Source organism: Alligator mississippiensis, chromosome 8, assembly GCF_030867095.1.
Source record: "Alligator mississippiensis isolate rAllMis1 chromosome 8, rAllMis1, whole genome shotgun sequence".
NCBI classification, from domain to species: Eukaryota; Metazoa; Chordata; order Crocodylia; family Alligatoridae; genus Alligator; species Alligator mississippiensis.
Genome location: NC_081831.1, coordinates 8302462 through 8315443, shown reverse-complemented (window position 1 = coordinate 8315443; position 12982 = coordinate 8302462). Strand labels below are relative to the sequence as shown.

General features: G+C 45.2%; 1 protein-coding gene across 2 annotated transcripts in view; it reads right to left on the bottom strand.

Annotated features, from left to right (window-relative positions):
• Window positions 1-3231: 3231 nt before the first annotated feature.
• SMIM36 (small integral membrane protein 36) overlaps window positions 3232-12982 on the bottom strand; it is a 34854-nt gene continuing 25103 nt past the window's right edge. The window contains exons 2-3 of one of the 2 annotated variants that reach the window (XR_002092456.2): window positions 4669-9222; window positions 3232-4206 (exon numbers count right to left, since the gene is read on the bottom strand). Coding sequence is in view for 1 of the 2 variants with exons in the window: in XM_059732073.1 (XP_059588056.1) it covers window positions 4760-5089 (330 nt within the window). In the remaining variant the exon portion in view is untranslated. Of the gene's footprint in view, window positions 9223-12982 lie in introns of both variants that reach the window. The other variant, XM_059732073.1, reaches the window with a different exon arrangement.

The window sequence follows — 12982 nt, the reverse complement described above, 5'->3', positions numbered from 1 at the left end:
CCGCTAAAGAAATGTAAGCCATCATAAATAGGTTTTAAGTCCATCTTCATGTAATTCAAGTTACTTCTGGATGCATAAAATATTTGAAGATATCTGGCACTGATTAAAGTTTCGGCAAGAGAAGGATATCTCTAATTAGATTTTGTTCTTGGTTAAAACAGATGTACAAATTGGTGGCAATAGTTACTTTTTCCTCGAAGTCCCCATTTGGACTCTCTTAGAGCTGAGGCACTCTTTCTCTCAAGAAGTCCCCTATTACTAGTCTCTATTTGTTTCTAGTCGACTGAGATTCTTATATGTCCTACTTCACACCAGTACTCAAGTGCTTGCCAAATTACATCAAGCAACATGACTATCATGTGCTGTCCTTTCTTCTTCCTCTACCCAGAGTGAGCTTGAGTTTAGAAAAACAATTCACGATTGTACATAGTTCTGGGTGAAATGGAAGTTGATGAGGTTCCTGGTCTTCTTTTGATGCGACTCAGCCCAGCAGACATCCAGATATTTCCTAAAACTTTCTGGACTTTTCCACTGCAGACTCACGGGCCACAAAACACGCTGCAGAACCACAGGCAGTTCTTGTCATACAGTTGAAGAAGAAGAACAAAAGAGGCAGGTAAAGCTGACAACTAAGTTAGTCTTTGTGAATTGTCTAGCAGGGGCACCTGTGGCTTTTATTCCAGTTCAGGCATTTTTTAGGCTACAGTGCAGAAATTACACACAAAGTAGTTTAAGTCATCAGAAACTGGTTTAAATCTGTAACAGAACAGAAGTTCAGTGCAGTACATGAACCAGTTTCAAAATGGCTCAAACTGGTTTAAGATAAATGTGGCTGAAAGTGGTATCGGACTTAACTGATTTGGGTAAAACTGGTTTACGAAACTACTGTCCCAGACCCCTTCCTGGTCCAAATTAAATTGCAGTCCCCCAGCATGCTTTCCAGCCCTGGGCTGGGTTGTGGTGTCTGCTCCAGCAGAAAAGGGTTGGGGCAGGTGGGAGGAGGGAGGCAGGGACTGCCCCCCCTCTTCCCCCCAGGTAAACCCTGGCAGGGGGCTGGGGCCAGGAAGGGGGTTAAACTTCCCTTCCCCTGAGTACAGACCTGCCCTGCTAAAAACTTACTGCTGGATATGACTGTGGACTGCAAATCCCAGAGGCACCTGGAAGCAGGAAGAAGAAGTGATGATGAGCAACCCTGCAGAGTCCTGCTGCTATGTTCCAAACTGCAAATCCCAGAGACCTCAGGGGCAACAGGAAGAGGAAGCAAATACACAGCCCATGCATGACTCTCTGGCATGTAGCCAGCTCTAGCACCCCCTGACTTCTGACCTGAGCCACTGCAGGCATGTGGCTGCATTTCCTGAATCAAAAGTGAATGTCTGTTTAGTTGTTTCTCAATTTAATCTCTGCAGTTTAGATTAACTTGCAGGGACTGAATTGATTCAGCCTTGGGCTTTTTGACTGTCTGTACTTAGCCTTAGGGAGCAGATTAGATATTCCCTGCATTCACCTGATACATAGAAGCTGAGAAGCAGGGTAAGCTAGCCCATGCTGAGCTCCATAGTACACTGTAACTAGTACCTGAGCTAGTTAGTGGAAAGCTAGCTCAGTGTTCACTATAGTCCCTTGCAGTCACTTGTGTATCTGCAGGATAGACATACCCTAAGATACAGCCTTTCCTGCTTATGGACATAGCTAAAACTCTTACCTGGGATCTCCCCATTTTATGTCTCAGTGACTGTAACATCTTTTCTGCTGGGTTTCATGAGGCTGTCATGTTGGGCTGTTATTTAACAATTTGTTCCTTCCATTGTGCATCTACTGGGCTGAGTCTGTCCCCTCTTCCTCTCTCACTTGCAGCCACCAGCATTTAAGGTGTAAGAAATTCTAATTCAGAGACTATATCCCTAACTCCCATGCTCAATAGTTATCCATGCCCCTTTTCTCCAAGAATTTGTCCAATCCTTTGTACATGGTTTTGGAATCCATTTCCTCCTTATACTTCAGAGGACAGAAACCCTTTTCCTGAACTTCGTTATACAGTTTAATCAGTGGATCCCAACTAAAGTGTAGTAAAGGACAAGTATCGCTAACTCAAGTAATCTTGGGTTTGCCCAGGAAGCCACAGTCACAAGTACTGGCCTAGGACTTCAACGGAGACCTGAGCTTAATTTCAATGGCCTGTATAAGTCTGGGCATGTCCCTTACGGTATGTCTTCGCTGCTGCATTATTTAGCCATGCTCTAGTTCATGCTCTAGCTCATAAGCAAGGATCTGGGTTTTCCATTTGCTGCGGCAAAACATGGATTTTCTCCTTTAAAGGAGAAAATCCTGGAAAACCACGGGTTTTCCCTTTCAGGTAGGCAGAATACCAGTCTGCAAGGGGCTACTTGGGGCTGGGGGGAGCGGGATGCAGGGGACGCCACGCGCATGCGCATATGCACGCATGCATGTGGCAGCCAGGCAGTGAGGTGGAGAGCAGCTCCCATAGCTCCCTCCAGGTAAAACTATGGGGGTGGAGGTGGCACAGACAACATCTGAGGAGGTTGGAGGGGACACAGGCAATGTGTGGGGGGGCATGTGCCCCCCAGATTTCTGCACCCATAGCAGGGCATGGGGCTGCAGCCAGGCCAGACCGGGCCAGGAACTGTCTCCGTGACCCAGCAGATGGGACCCAGTGTGGGAGGGAGCACCACACCACCCTTGTCACTAAGGTGAGCAACCCCGTCTGCCCAGAAGGAGCTGGCGGCACAATTGCACGCCACTGCTGCTATGCCGCACCTTGGTGGCCATGGCGGCTCAGTGCTCCTTCCCATGCTGGGTCCTGCCTGCTGGATTGCAGCCCTGTGCTCTGCTGTGGGCACAGATATCTGAGGGGGGGCATGTTCCCTCACCCCGATGCATTGCCTGTGCCCCGTTTCCCTCCCAACATGTTGCCTGTGTCCCCCTGCCCTCATTCCCTACATACCCACCCCCTTCCTCACCCACTGGGGTGTTGGGGGTGGAGGGCAGCAGATCAAGAGTGAGGGACACCAGCAAGGCTGGGGAGTCTGGGTTGGGGGGAACTGTGGTTCGGGAGTCAGGGGCAACAGCATGGGCGCTGGCATATTAAGGCTGCTCAGTGCTACAAAGCAGTGAGGGGGACAGCCACAGCTGGACCCACATCTTGGTGAGCGAAGGGGGCAAGGGGAGCTCTGATTTTGCTATGATAAACCAAAATCAAACGCCAAAATATATAGGTACTTAGAATTTATTTTATTACAATGATCGAGGCACTGGTAGGCTTCCAAATTGCTTTAAAATTGCAAATATATCAATAAAACATTGTGTTCAACTGATTCCTACATATAAAGTGGTGTTTCACTTCATGGAAAAATGTGGATTTGGGGTTTTTTAATCAGCGAATTCTGGACTTTTATCAGAATTTTGGATTTTTAAACAGAGAAAACCAGGATCCCTGCTCATGAGTCTAGCCTCAGCAGCCCAGAGCTCAGTGAGAACTAACCAGTCAAGTTATTTTACCCAGAGATTCGGGTGAGTTTTAGGGCCTATGCTTAGTGCTGTCCTGCTGTGGCTCAATAGCCATCAAAACCTAAGCTGACTAAGCTAGAGTTATGTGTCCACAATTTGTACCTCAGTAAAAGTTGAGGGGGGAAACAATTAAAGATTTAAGAGTGTAGAGTGCTGAAATATTATCTAAATGGAAGCCATGATGTAAGATAAAGCTATAGAAGACTTTTAATTGATAAAGGAGGCTTTTAACTTGTAGTTTCGTGGAAACTATGTGATATTACCTTTGATACAAGAACACTTAACACCCTGCAAATGCCAGAAGTAGAGATGTCTCTCTAAAACTTGGTATAGCAAATGCAAAACTGTGCAAGGCTAGGGAAGCATGCATAAAAATAGAACTTACTTAATTGATTTTGCTTCAGAGCTTCATACAGTTCATGTTTTAGGAACAAGGATGTTTATTATGACTCATTCTTGCTAAATTAAAGATAGATATACCTTGGTTCAAATTTTCATGAAGGAAGATGGTGTCACCCTCTGCTTTTCCATGAATTGCGTTGTATCTCCTTGTATCATTCGTCCGAAGACTACAGCATTGGGGGGTTTTGACTCATAGAGCAGCATTCACAGTCAGTTTTAAGCAGCAGTTAAACATATTGCATCTCCTACAAGGCAGGCTTGCCAACCTTGAGAAGCCTACAAATAACATTATAAATATTAAATTCTGATGGAAGCAGTAGCAGGCTTACATCAGAGAGATCTCTATCCTTGGAAAATCCTTACACATTTCTTTTCTCACCAGAGAGATAAATGGCTACTATGGCCGCTTGCAGATGGAAGCAAGGGGCAGGCCTCCCATTATAATACAGTTCGGTCCTGCCAGGGAGGAGATCCTCTTTGAACAACGGCATGGCTCTATAAAACTAATGACACCTAATATGGGTTTGCTATACCTCAAAGTCCCTTTTCAGAGCAGCGTGGGGAAGGGCATTACTTCTACCATCTAACAGAGTAATGTAAGGAAGCATTAGTGCATTAGTGCAAATGCTTGACTTGCACGACCGTATGGATGTAGAAACAGCTGAATACAAACCAGCTCACTCGGCACCCCCACCCCCTCCCAACCACCACGTCCAGCATGTCAGCATTTGGACTTACCTTGCTGTCTTACCCTTTTGCAAACTGAATGCAAATGTAGCAGATGAGGCAAGCATATCCACAGAAACTCAGAAGCAAGTGGTGGTCCTCTTTAAACCACAGTAGTCCTTTTCCCTACCAGGTCAGATGAGTTTTCGTAAGCAGAGACTAGACCCTTTCCCCAGTAAGGGCCAGAGGAGTTCTGCTGCATCACCACTAACCGAATCGGAGGCTGGGGCTCTGTCGGCGTCTCCGGAGCATATTCCTTATTGGGATCTATTCCCCTGCAGTCGTACAGCACACAAGAAATCAAAAAGACCAAAAGCAGGATAACATAACTAGCTACAAGGATGATCAAGTTCAAGGTAACAGGGTCAATTTCCAGGTAAAACTCCATTTGATCCCATAGTATTGAGCAGGAACCCAGAGAATGAAGTTTCATGTGCGGTGGTGAGCAATGGCTAACTGATCAGAATAGATGTATTGGCTTTGTGGTAAAAATACATTAATCCTTAGGACTCTGGTAGCAAAGGATTTCCCTGAACTGGCTGATCAAAGCTGCTCAGTTTAATAACTTAAGCTCCTTCTTTTAATGCTGGGTTGCCTTCAGTGGCACAAGCTAAATTTGAATCTTTTCCTGACAGCAAAATATCCAACTTGTTAAAAAAGCGCCACTTTTTTTTTTCTTCTTGGCAAGCCTGCATCAAATGAGAAGTTTCAGGGAATTTTTCACGGCTCTCGCTCTACACGTGCGCAAAGGCAAGTTGTTATGGCTCTTGGAAAGCCTTGCCAAAGGCCAGAGAAAACAATGTACTGCTGGCACTGAGCCGTAAATAAGAGAGAAGATAAAGTAGGAAAGAGGGAAATTTTATTAAGATCTAGTGAGGCTGACTTTGATCCATACTGAAGGCCCTTTATACTGCCCTGATGCTGAAGTGGGGGAAAACTATTTTTATTTGTATTATGGTAGCACCTAAGAGTCCCAGACACTGAATGGGTGCTAGTGTGTGCAACTCAGGAGACTTTCTGCCTAAAATTAGTGCCATCCTTTGATACAACATAGGCTTAACTGGTACGGCCTGATGACATATTTCCCTTTTTACAGCTTAAATTCACTGAATCTGATTATCATATACCTAAAAAACGTGTTCCACAGCTTTGGCTCTGCCAAGAGCCACAGCATCCTTCTAAAACTCTCCTGATCAAAACATTGACTACAGTTCGGCAGCTGATGTACTGATACCAGCTCATCATAGGGATCAATATTGTCCCTTTGTGCTTCCCTGTCTGTCTTTATTCACCTGTCAAGTTAAAGCTGCGTTATTCACTTTAGGACAGAAACCAGCTTGTGCTCTCTTTATATACATCTTAGTCTATGAAGGTGCATCTCGACCTTGCCTTCTGACTTCAGATTAACACAGCTAACCACCTCGCCCTATTCCTAGAGCAGCCACTGTAATTTGCTCATCAGCAAGAAATCCTTCATTTCCACCGAGCAGATGAATTCTGCAAGGGCTTTAAAATATAAAAACACAAATAAGCCCTGCCATATTTCCTTAGGTGTCACTTCAGTACCACCATGTGCTGCCCTGCTGAAATGCTGCTTAGCTAGTCCATCTAGTGGCAAAATGTGAGATTAAATGATACACGGGGAATTTTCCCTGTGCACAGTGTGTGACGCACTTCCATCTGGACTCCCAAATTCTGCCTGTGAAAGGCGTCCTGTTCCTTGACGTCTGCATGCAAGCATCTATTTGCAGACCCAAATTACATGCAGATGTATTTTCATGAAAGGGCTCCGAGGCTGTACATGGAAGTCAGGCAAAACTCTAGCACTCTTGGTTCAGAGATGATAGCTTTAATTAGACCAGCTAAGAAATTACAAAACAATACATTTTTCCCATTCTGCAACTTATTCCTCATTGAAATATCCAGTAGAATATAACATTAGTAAACTTAGTGGGCTTCTCTTGATACTTGAAGTTCAACAAAAACTCACTTTAGAGGTAGGACATCCCAGTGAACAGGGCATTTGATTGGCAATCTGGAGACCTGAACTCTTTTCTTGATTCTGCCATCAATCTGCTCTCTTACCCTTTTGTTTCTCATTTCCTTTCACCTGCTCTACTGTTCATCTCTTCAAGGCAGGGACTATCTCCTACTGTGTGTCCATGCTATAGTAAGCACAGTAGGATCCTAATCATAGAGGAGACGCCTAGGAAGATATGGAATAATAGGAATGTATTAGTAGGAAGGTATACTAGGAACTGAGATGCTTTCTGTAGTTCTTTATCAAATCATTATAGCAGATTCCAGGAGAGAGATCTAATTCCTTAGGCTGATTTAAAAAAAAAACCCTAGGAACAGATTCTACTTTCTGTTATATGCCTCAGCAATTTGCTATAAAGGATGACTGTTATGGCCTTTTATACAGATCAGTAATTCACACATCAGCTTTATTATCAGTGATCTAAGTCTAGCAGGCAAAAGATTTAGCGAAGGGATGGAGTAGCACAGGGGTGGGCAAAATGCAGCCCGTGGGCCAGCCCAGTCTATCCGGCCCTTGGGGCTCCTAAAGAATTTAGAAAATGAATATTTATCTGCCACGGGCTGCCTGTCATGCGACCCTCGATGGCTTGCCAAAACTCAGTATGTGGCCCTCCATGCAAAATAATTGCCCACCTCTGTAGTAGGACCTGAATAGCAGCCATGCCTGGATTCTCAAGCTGGCTTGATTGTCGAATTAACTCCATTGCATTAAGCCCTATGCAGCTCCTCTAAAGGAACTGGTTGTGTGTGTGTGTGTGTGTGTGTGTGTGTGTGTGTGTGTGTGTGTGTGTGGACTTGGGAATCCTTGTGGGAATAGCGTCCAGAGAAAATAGGGAAGATAAGCGCAATGACTTTTATCTACCTCCAGCACAACTCGCATAACAGGAATTACTGGGCAAAAATGATAAACGAGCAGAAAGGAATGCTGGACTGCTGTTAACCACAGGACTTTCCCAAGTTGCCACTTCAAACCCTTGCCCACAACTGAAACCAGAAAGAGCACAGGCTTAATGATGGAGCCTGGAGTTGTAGGTCAGAGTTGGTGGGGCAGGAGGTGGCCAGCAGAATAAAACTGATTTTAAAGTGAAAGTCATGGGGAGAGGTTGTGGAGGAAGATGAATGAGCTGTGAAGTATTCATTTCTTGGGACAGTAGCTGCATTCCAGACTGCTGGCGGGAGGTACAAGTTGCTGGAGGAAAATCAATATTTAGGAAAAAACTGTGTTGACAAGGAAGGAGAGTACAAAAGTTGGATCCAGGTCAGTGCTGGTGGCCTGTTTTGGCCTGAGCACCACTGGGAACCTTCCCAGGGCTCCTAATGCAGCCACTCTTCTTTCCCCGAGGCAAGGGATGCTCTCCTCTAGCATCCTCGCTGCCTCTAGCTTGCTTGGAAGAAGAGTGGTGGCCAATCCCCAGGCCTCCTTGCACATAAAGACGACTCCCAGGGAGGTGAAGGCAGCAGCTGTGTTCCCCAGGAGTTCAGATGTTACTGCTTTTCAGACTGTGGTAGCACCCAGGATCCCTAGCCACGGACCAGGGCTTTTTTGTGGTAGGCACTACCACGGAAACAATCACGGAACAAAAAGACAGATGCGGCAGTCAAAGGCCTGTTGTTGCTGCTCATGCAGGCACAGCCAAGCAGGCTTCAGAGTAGCTTGCATACATACTGTTAGCAACGTAACTTCAGCAGCACAGAACTCAGCAGAGGTGGCTACGCTGCCAGGAGTAATTACACTAGCAGGGCCCTTGTGTGTCTGCCAGTCTGCAGTGCCTGAAGTCTAGACAAAGTCTGAGACCACGGACAGATGGGCGGACTGACTGATGAGGATGCACAAATAGCACCAATACAGTTCAAGTATACAGCATTCAAGAAGCCCTGTCTCTCCCTGGCCAGGTACTGCTGTCCTGCAGTGATGCAATCTAGTATTAGACTATCCAAGCATATCATGCGCTTCAGAGAAATTCCACATGCAGATCCGCTCCTGGTTAAATTTAGCAGGGTGTAACGAAGGAGGAAGAACTTTCCACCCCGTCTCACCAAAATTGAATACTGATCACTAGATGTACAAATAGATGCTCTGACACAACTGAAAATAGCCTTTAATGAGCCCAGCCAACTATACTGACATCAGCTGGATGCTACATCAAAGCTACCTGACCTGATGAGTTGGTCATTGTTATTAACAGGAGAGGTCAACTGGTTTAAATGCCTTGTTCTGCCATCCAGCAATGTCACTGCTAAGAATAGGCATGGGACAAATAAATCCCCTTAATCTTAGTCTGAAGTGCAAGAGAATGGCAATGAAGATGCCAGCGAGCCCACTGTATGTCATGCCGAATGGTTGGTGGAATGAGAGCAGGTCTACAAAGGTTGGGAGCGTTCGGCGGATAGAGGAGCTGGCTATGTATTGTTACCTTGGTGTCTTGCAAGGATTGTTCTTCTCAATGAAGGACTGCTGAAGTCAGTGAAGGATGGGTTTAAGCCCAGCAGTCTCCTCACAACAGGAGCTCACATCCCAGGCACAAGCTGCAAAGAAGAATACACAATCAGGATAAGTGTGTTGTAATTATCAATCAAACCGTAGTTAGCACACACACTACAAGCTAAGTCTCAAATGCACAGAACATGCTTTATGGAATTAAGATTTATTATTCACATAACATATGGTTGTTAGTGGCTGACAATAAAAATCCATAGTCCGCAGAAACATTTCCTTGTCGTATTGCAAGCGTCTAGTTTACTCAAACAATTTTGCCATTTGCAGGCATTGAGTATAGGAAAAGTGTAAGCAAGGATTTACAAGGATCAAACAGGCATAACATATATATTGTATACCTATTTCAGTTTAGAGAGGGATGGTGTTTGGTTAAGGGTGCCGGTCAGGTACCAGAAGATCATGTTATGAATATGAGTTGGCAGTGCGATGCTGTAGCCAGCAGGGAAAATAATACCCTGGTGAGCATCAATCGATGCATCTCCAGCAAAGCCAAGGAGGTGATTCTTCTGCTGTACTCAGCACTGGTGAGACCGCAGCTGGAGGACTGCGTCCAGTTCTGGATACCACACTTCAACACGGACGTGGACAATCTTGAAGAGCCACCCGTATGGTCAGAGTCTTACATGGCAAGCCATACGAGGAAAGGCTGAGGGATGTGGGACTCTTCAGCCTGAGGAAAAGAAGGCCGAGAGGGGGCCTGGTAGTGGCTTACTGCTACACTAGGGGAGGACATCAAGGGCTCGGTGAGCAACTGTTCACCAGGGCACCCACAGGGAAAACCAGGAGTAATGGCCACAAACTCCTGGAAGATCGATTCAGGTTCAACATTAGGAAAAACTTCATAGTCAGGGTGTCCGGACTGTGCAATAAGCTCCCTCCAGACGTGGTGCAATCCCCTACCCTGGAGATCTTCAAGAGGAGACTGGACGGGCACCTCCCTGGGGTCCCCTGACCCCCAGCTGTCTTCCTGCTGGAGCAGGGGGCTGGGCCCGATGATCTTCCCAGGTCCCTTCCAGCCTTACAGTCTATGAAGCTATGTTCAATTTCTGACTTTGCTAAGGATTTCCTCTGTGATCTTGGGCAAGTCGCTTAGGGCCGAGTTTTTTAGATATTTAGGTGTCTAGTGATGCAGCCAGGGCCTCAGTGAATATCAAACACGTCCAAGCTCCTAACCTTCTTTGACATAAAGGGAAAAAAAATCATGAGAATTAGGCACCAAAGTGCTTTAGAAAATCTTACCAAGCTCCTGGCTGTATCTCCAACTGTCCGAGAGACGGGACCATCCTCTGTAAAGTCAGTTTTTCTCTCTTTCATGTTTTTGTGTTTCTTACCTACAGATTGTCTGTAGTGTGCAGAGATACGCACGCTAGCTTTCAAGAAATACAGTTTTTTGCTGTAATACATCTCCATGCCCATAGATGGCATTGAAAGAACACGTGCATTTGGAAATCTCACATAACATCTTACAAACCATCTCATGCGTAAGTGTGAGAAACACACACCTTCTTGATTAGGAACGAGACCTCTATTATTTCAACTCTTCGGTCAATACTGTCATTCCTTTGTGAAGATTTGAAGAGAGAAACAATTTTCCTCTCTTATTGTTCATAGTTCATGCTATGCTCTCTCCTCTCAGGAAATGTTTAAGTGCAGCGGTTAAACCATTTCCTGCTTTTTTTTCTGCATTTGCTCTGCAGAACATAAGCAAGCAGCTATTCCAATGATCATTTCAATACAGGGATGTCAGCTTAGAAGGAAAGATGATAACTTAGGAAAGCAAATAACTTAGGCACGTTGCTGGATGCACCTACCCCAGAACTGGGGTACCGGGGTTTCTTTGAGAACCTGGGTTCAGCAAAGTACTTCAGACTTAGTCCAACTTTAAACCCACGAGTAGTCCTGCTGAGATTAATAAAACAGCTCATGTGCTTCAAGTTAAAACCTTACTGAATAAGGGCTAGTGAGCCAATCGAGGATCTGTCCCAGGTAATGACACTCGGGCAACGAAAAGCTGGAGCTTCCAGTGCTAGGTCCAGAGCTTGTCTTTCCCCATCTGTTATCCCCGGCAGAGCTCCAGCTACCAGGGCACAGTGCTTCTTTATATAGAAATGAATAAAGTCAAAGGGAATTTTTAGGTGAAGAAAATGAGATGTAATTCAGTCTCTATGGAAACCAAGCGAGTTGCCATGAGGCGGCACATGATGATCAACTATTTTTCTCTTTGCCTGTGTGACTTGAAGCTTCAGCTCAGATGATTCAAATGACTAAGCTTGGCACTATAAACATGTACTGAATATGGATGATTCCTATTCATTCACTTCAGTGATGCTGCTCCAAGAAGCCACTACCAGGGCCAAGTCTGAGTGCATTAGATTAGAGATGATACAAGCACAGGTTCAGAGGACAGTCCCAGACCAAGCAAGACGGATTAGCAGTTAATGCATTGACTGAGGCTCAGGAAGTCTTGGTTGTAGTCTGGCCTTTATTGACCTGTAGTATCAAAGCAGGGCACTTAGGTCCCTGTTTCCCTTCCTGCCCCCCCTTGTCTTGTTCGTTTAGCTCGCCATCGCGTGCATGCGGGCAGGTTGTCTCCAGTCGAGTGCAAGGCACAACGTGGCCCTTGTGACCTGGGAAAGGATTCCCCAACATCCCTATTTATTCCATGGTTTGGTATCAGGTTTGTCAACTGAGCAATTTTTCTGCATATGTATGTATATACATTTATACACACACACACAAATATGTATCTTATGGAAAAGCTTAAATCAGGTAGGCAAAATGCAGCCCACGGGCCGAATGCAGTCTGCCAGGCCATTCTATTCAGCCTGTGGGGGTCCTAAAAAGTGTAGAAAATTAATATTTATCTGCCCCTGGCTGCCTATCATGCAGCCCTCGATGGCTTGCCAAAACTCAGTAAGCGGCCCTCTGCCCGAAATAATTGCCTGCCCCTGGCTTAAGTGCTTTGCAGCATCAGGGCCTTGCTACGATACCGCACTACAAAAGAACACCTGTGAACACACACACTAGATGTGGTTCAATGCATACCCCTACATGATACTGAGCAGAGGAGTCATCAAAAAGCAATGTAGCCAGTGAATTAGTGTAGTATTATTAACCAATATAGGTTGTAAAGCAGATTAGTGTACAGTTTTAATGCACAGGTATTTGTATAACTGGGAAAGTATGGAGGTGTTATCCTTTGTATTCACATAGGAGGTAAAGCACACAACTCCTTTCAGCCTATGTATGCAATGGGTCAGATCTTCCACTGGGGGTCATTTTTGTAACTCTGTTGACTACACCAAATGGTGGCTGGCACCTTTTCACTGAGTGCTACTTCAGGATCTGTCCTCTGGCAGATTTGTAGGTAGAGGAAAAGTACTGTCTCCATTGCTGCTCTTGGCGAGGATGGTGACAATGTTTTGATGAGTGCAGAGAAAGACTGACTTGTGGCAGAGATGCTGATAAGGTTTCTGTCATTTGTGCCGCTCAAAGGAATGTTATCTATTGTGCTGTACATAATGGCAAAAAGGAGGAGGTTATTAAGTCTAATCGTGACAAATCTTGCTCCATAGAAGACAGGAAATCCTGGTGTTATGGGCATTTCAGGGAGCATGAAATTTATCACATTTCATTTTAAAATGACATAAAAAGGTGGGGGGAAAAGTGAAAAAGACTGCTTAATATTGAAGGTTTCCCTGGGAATCTGCCATGCATGCATACCTAGAAAAACGACACTTGAAAGTAGATTTTGATGCAGCTGTAGTTTGGATGTGCATTTCTCATGCT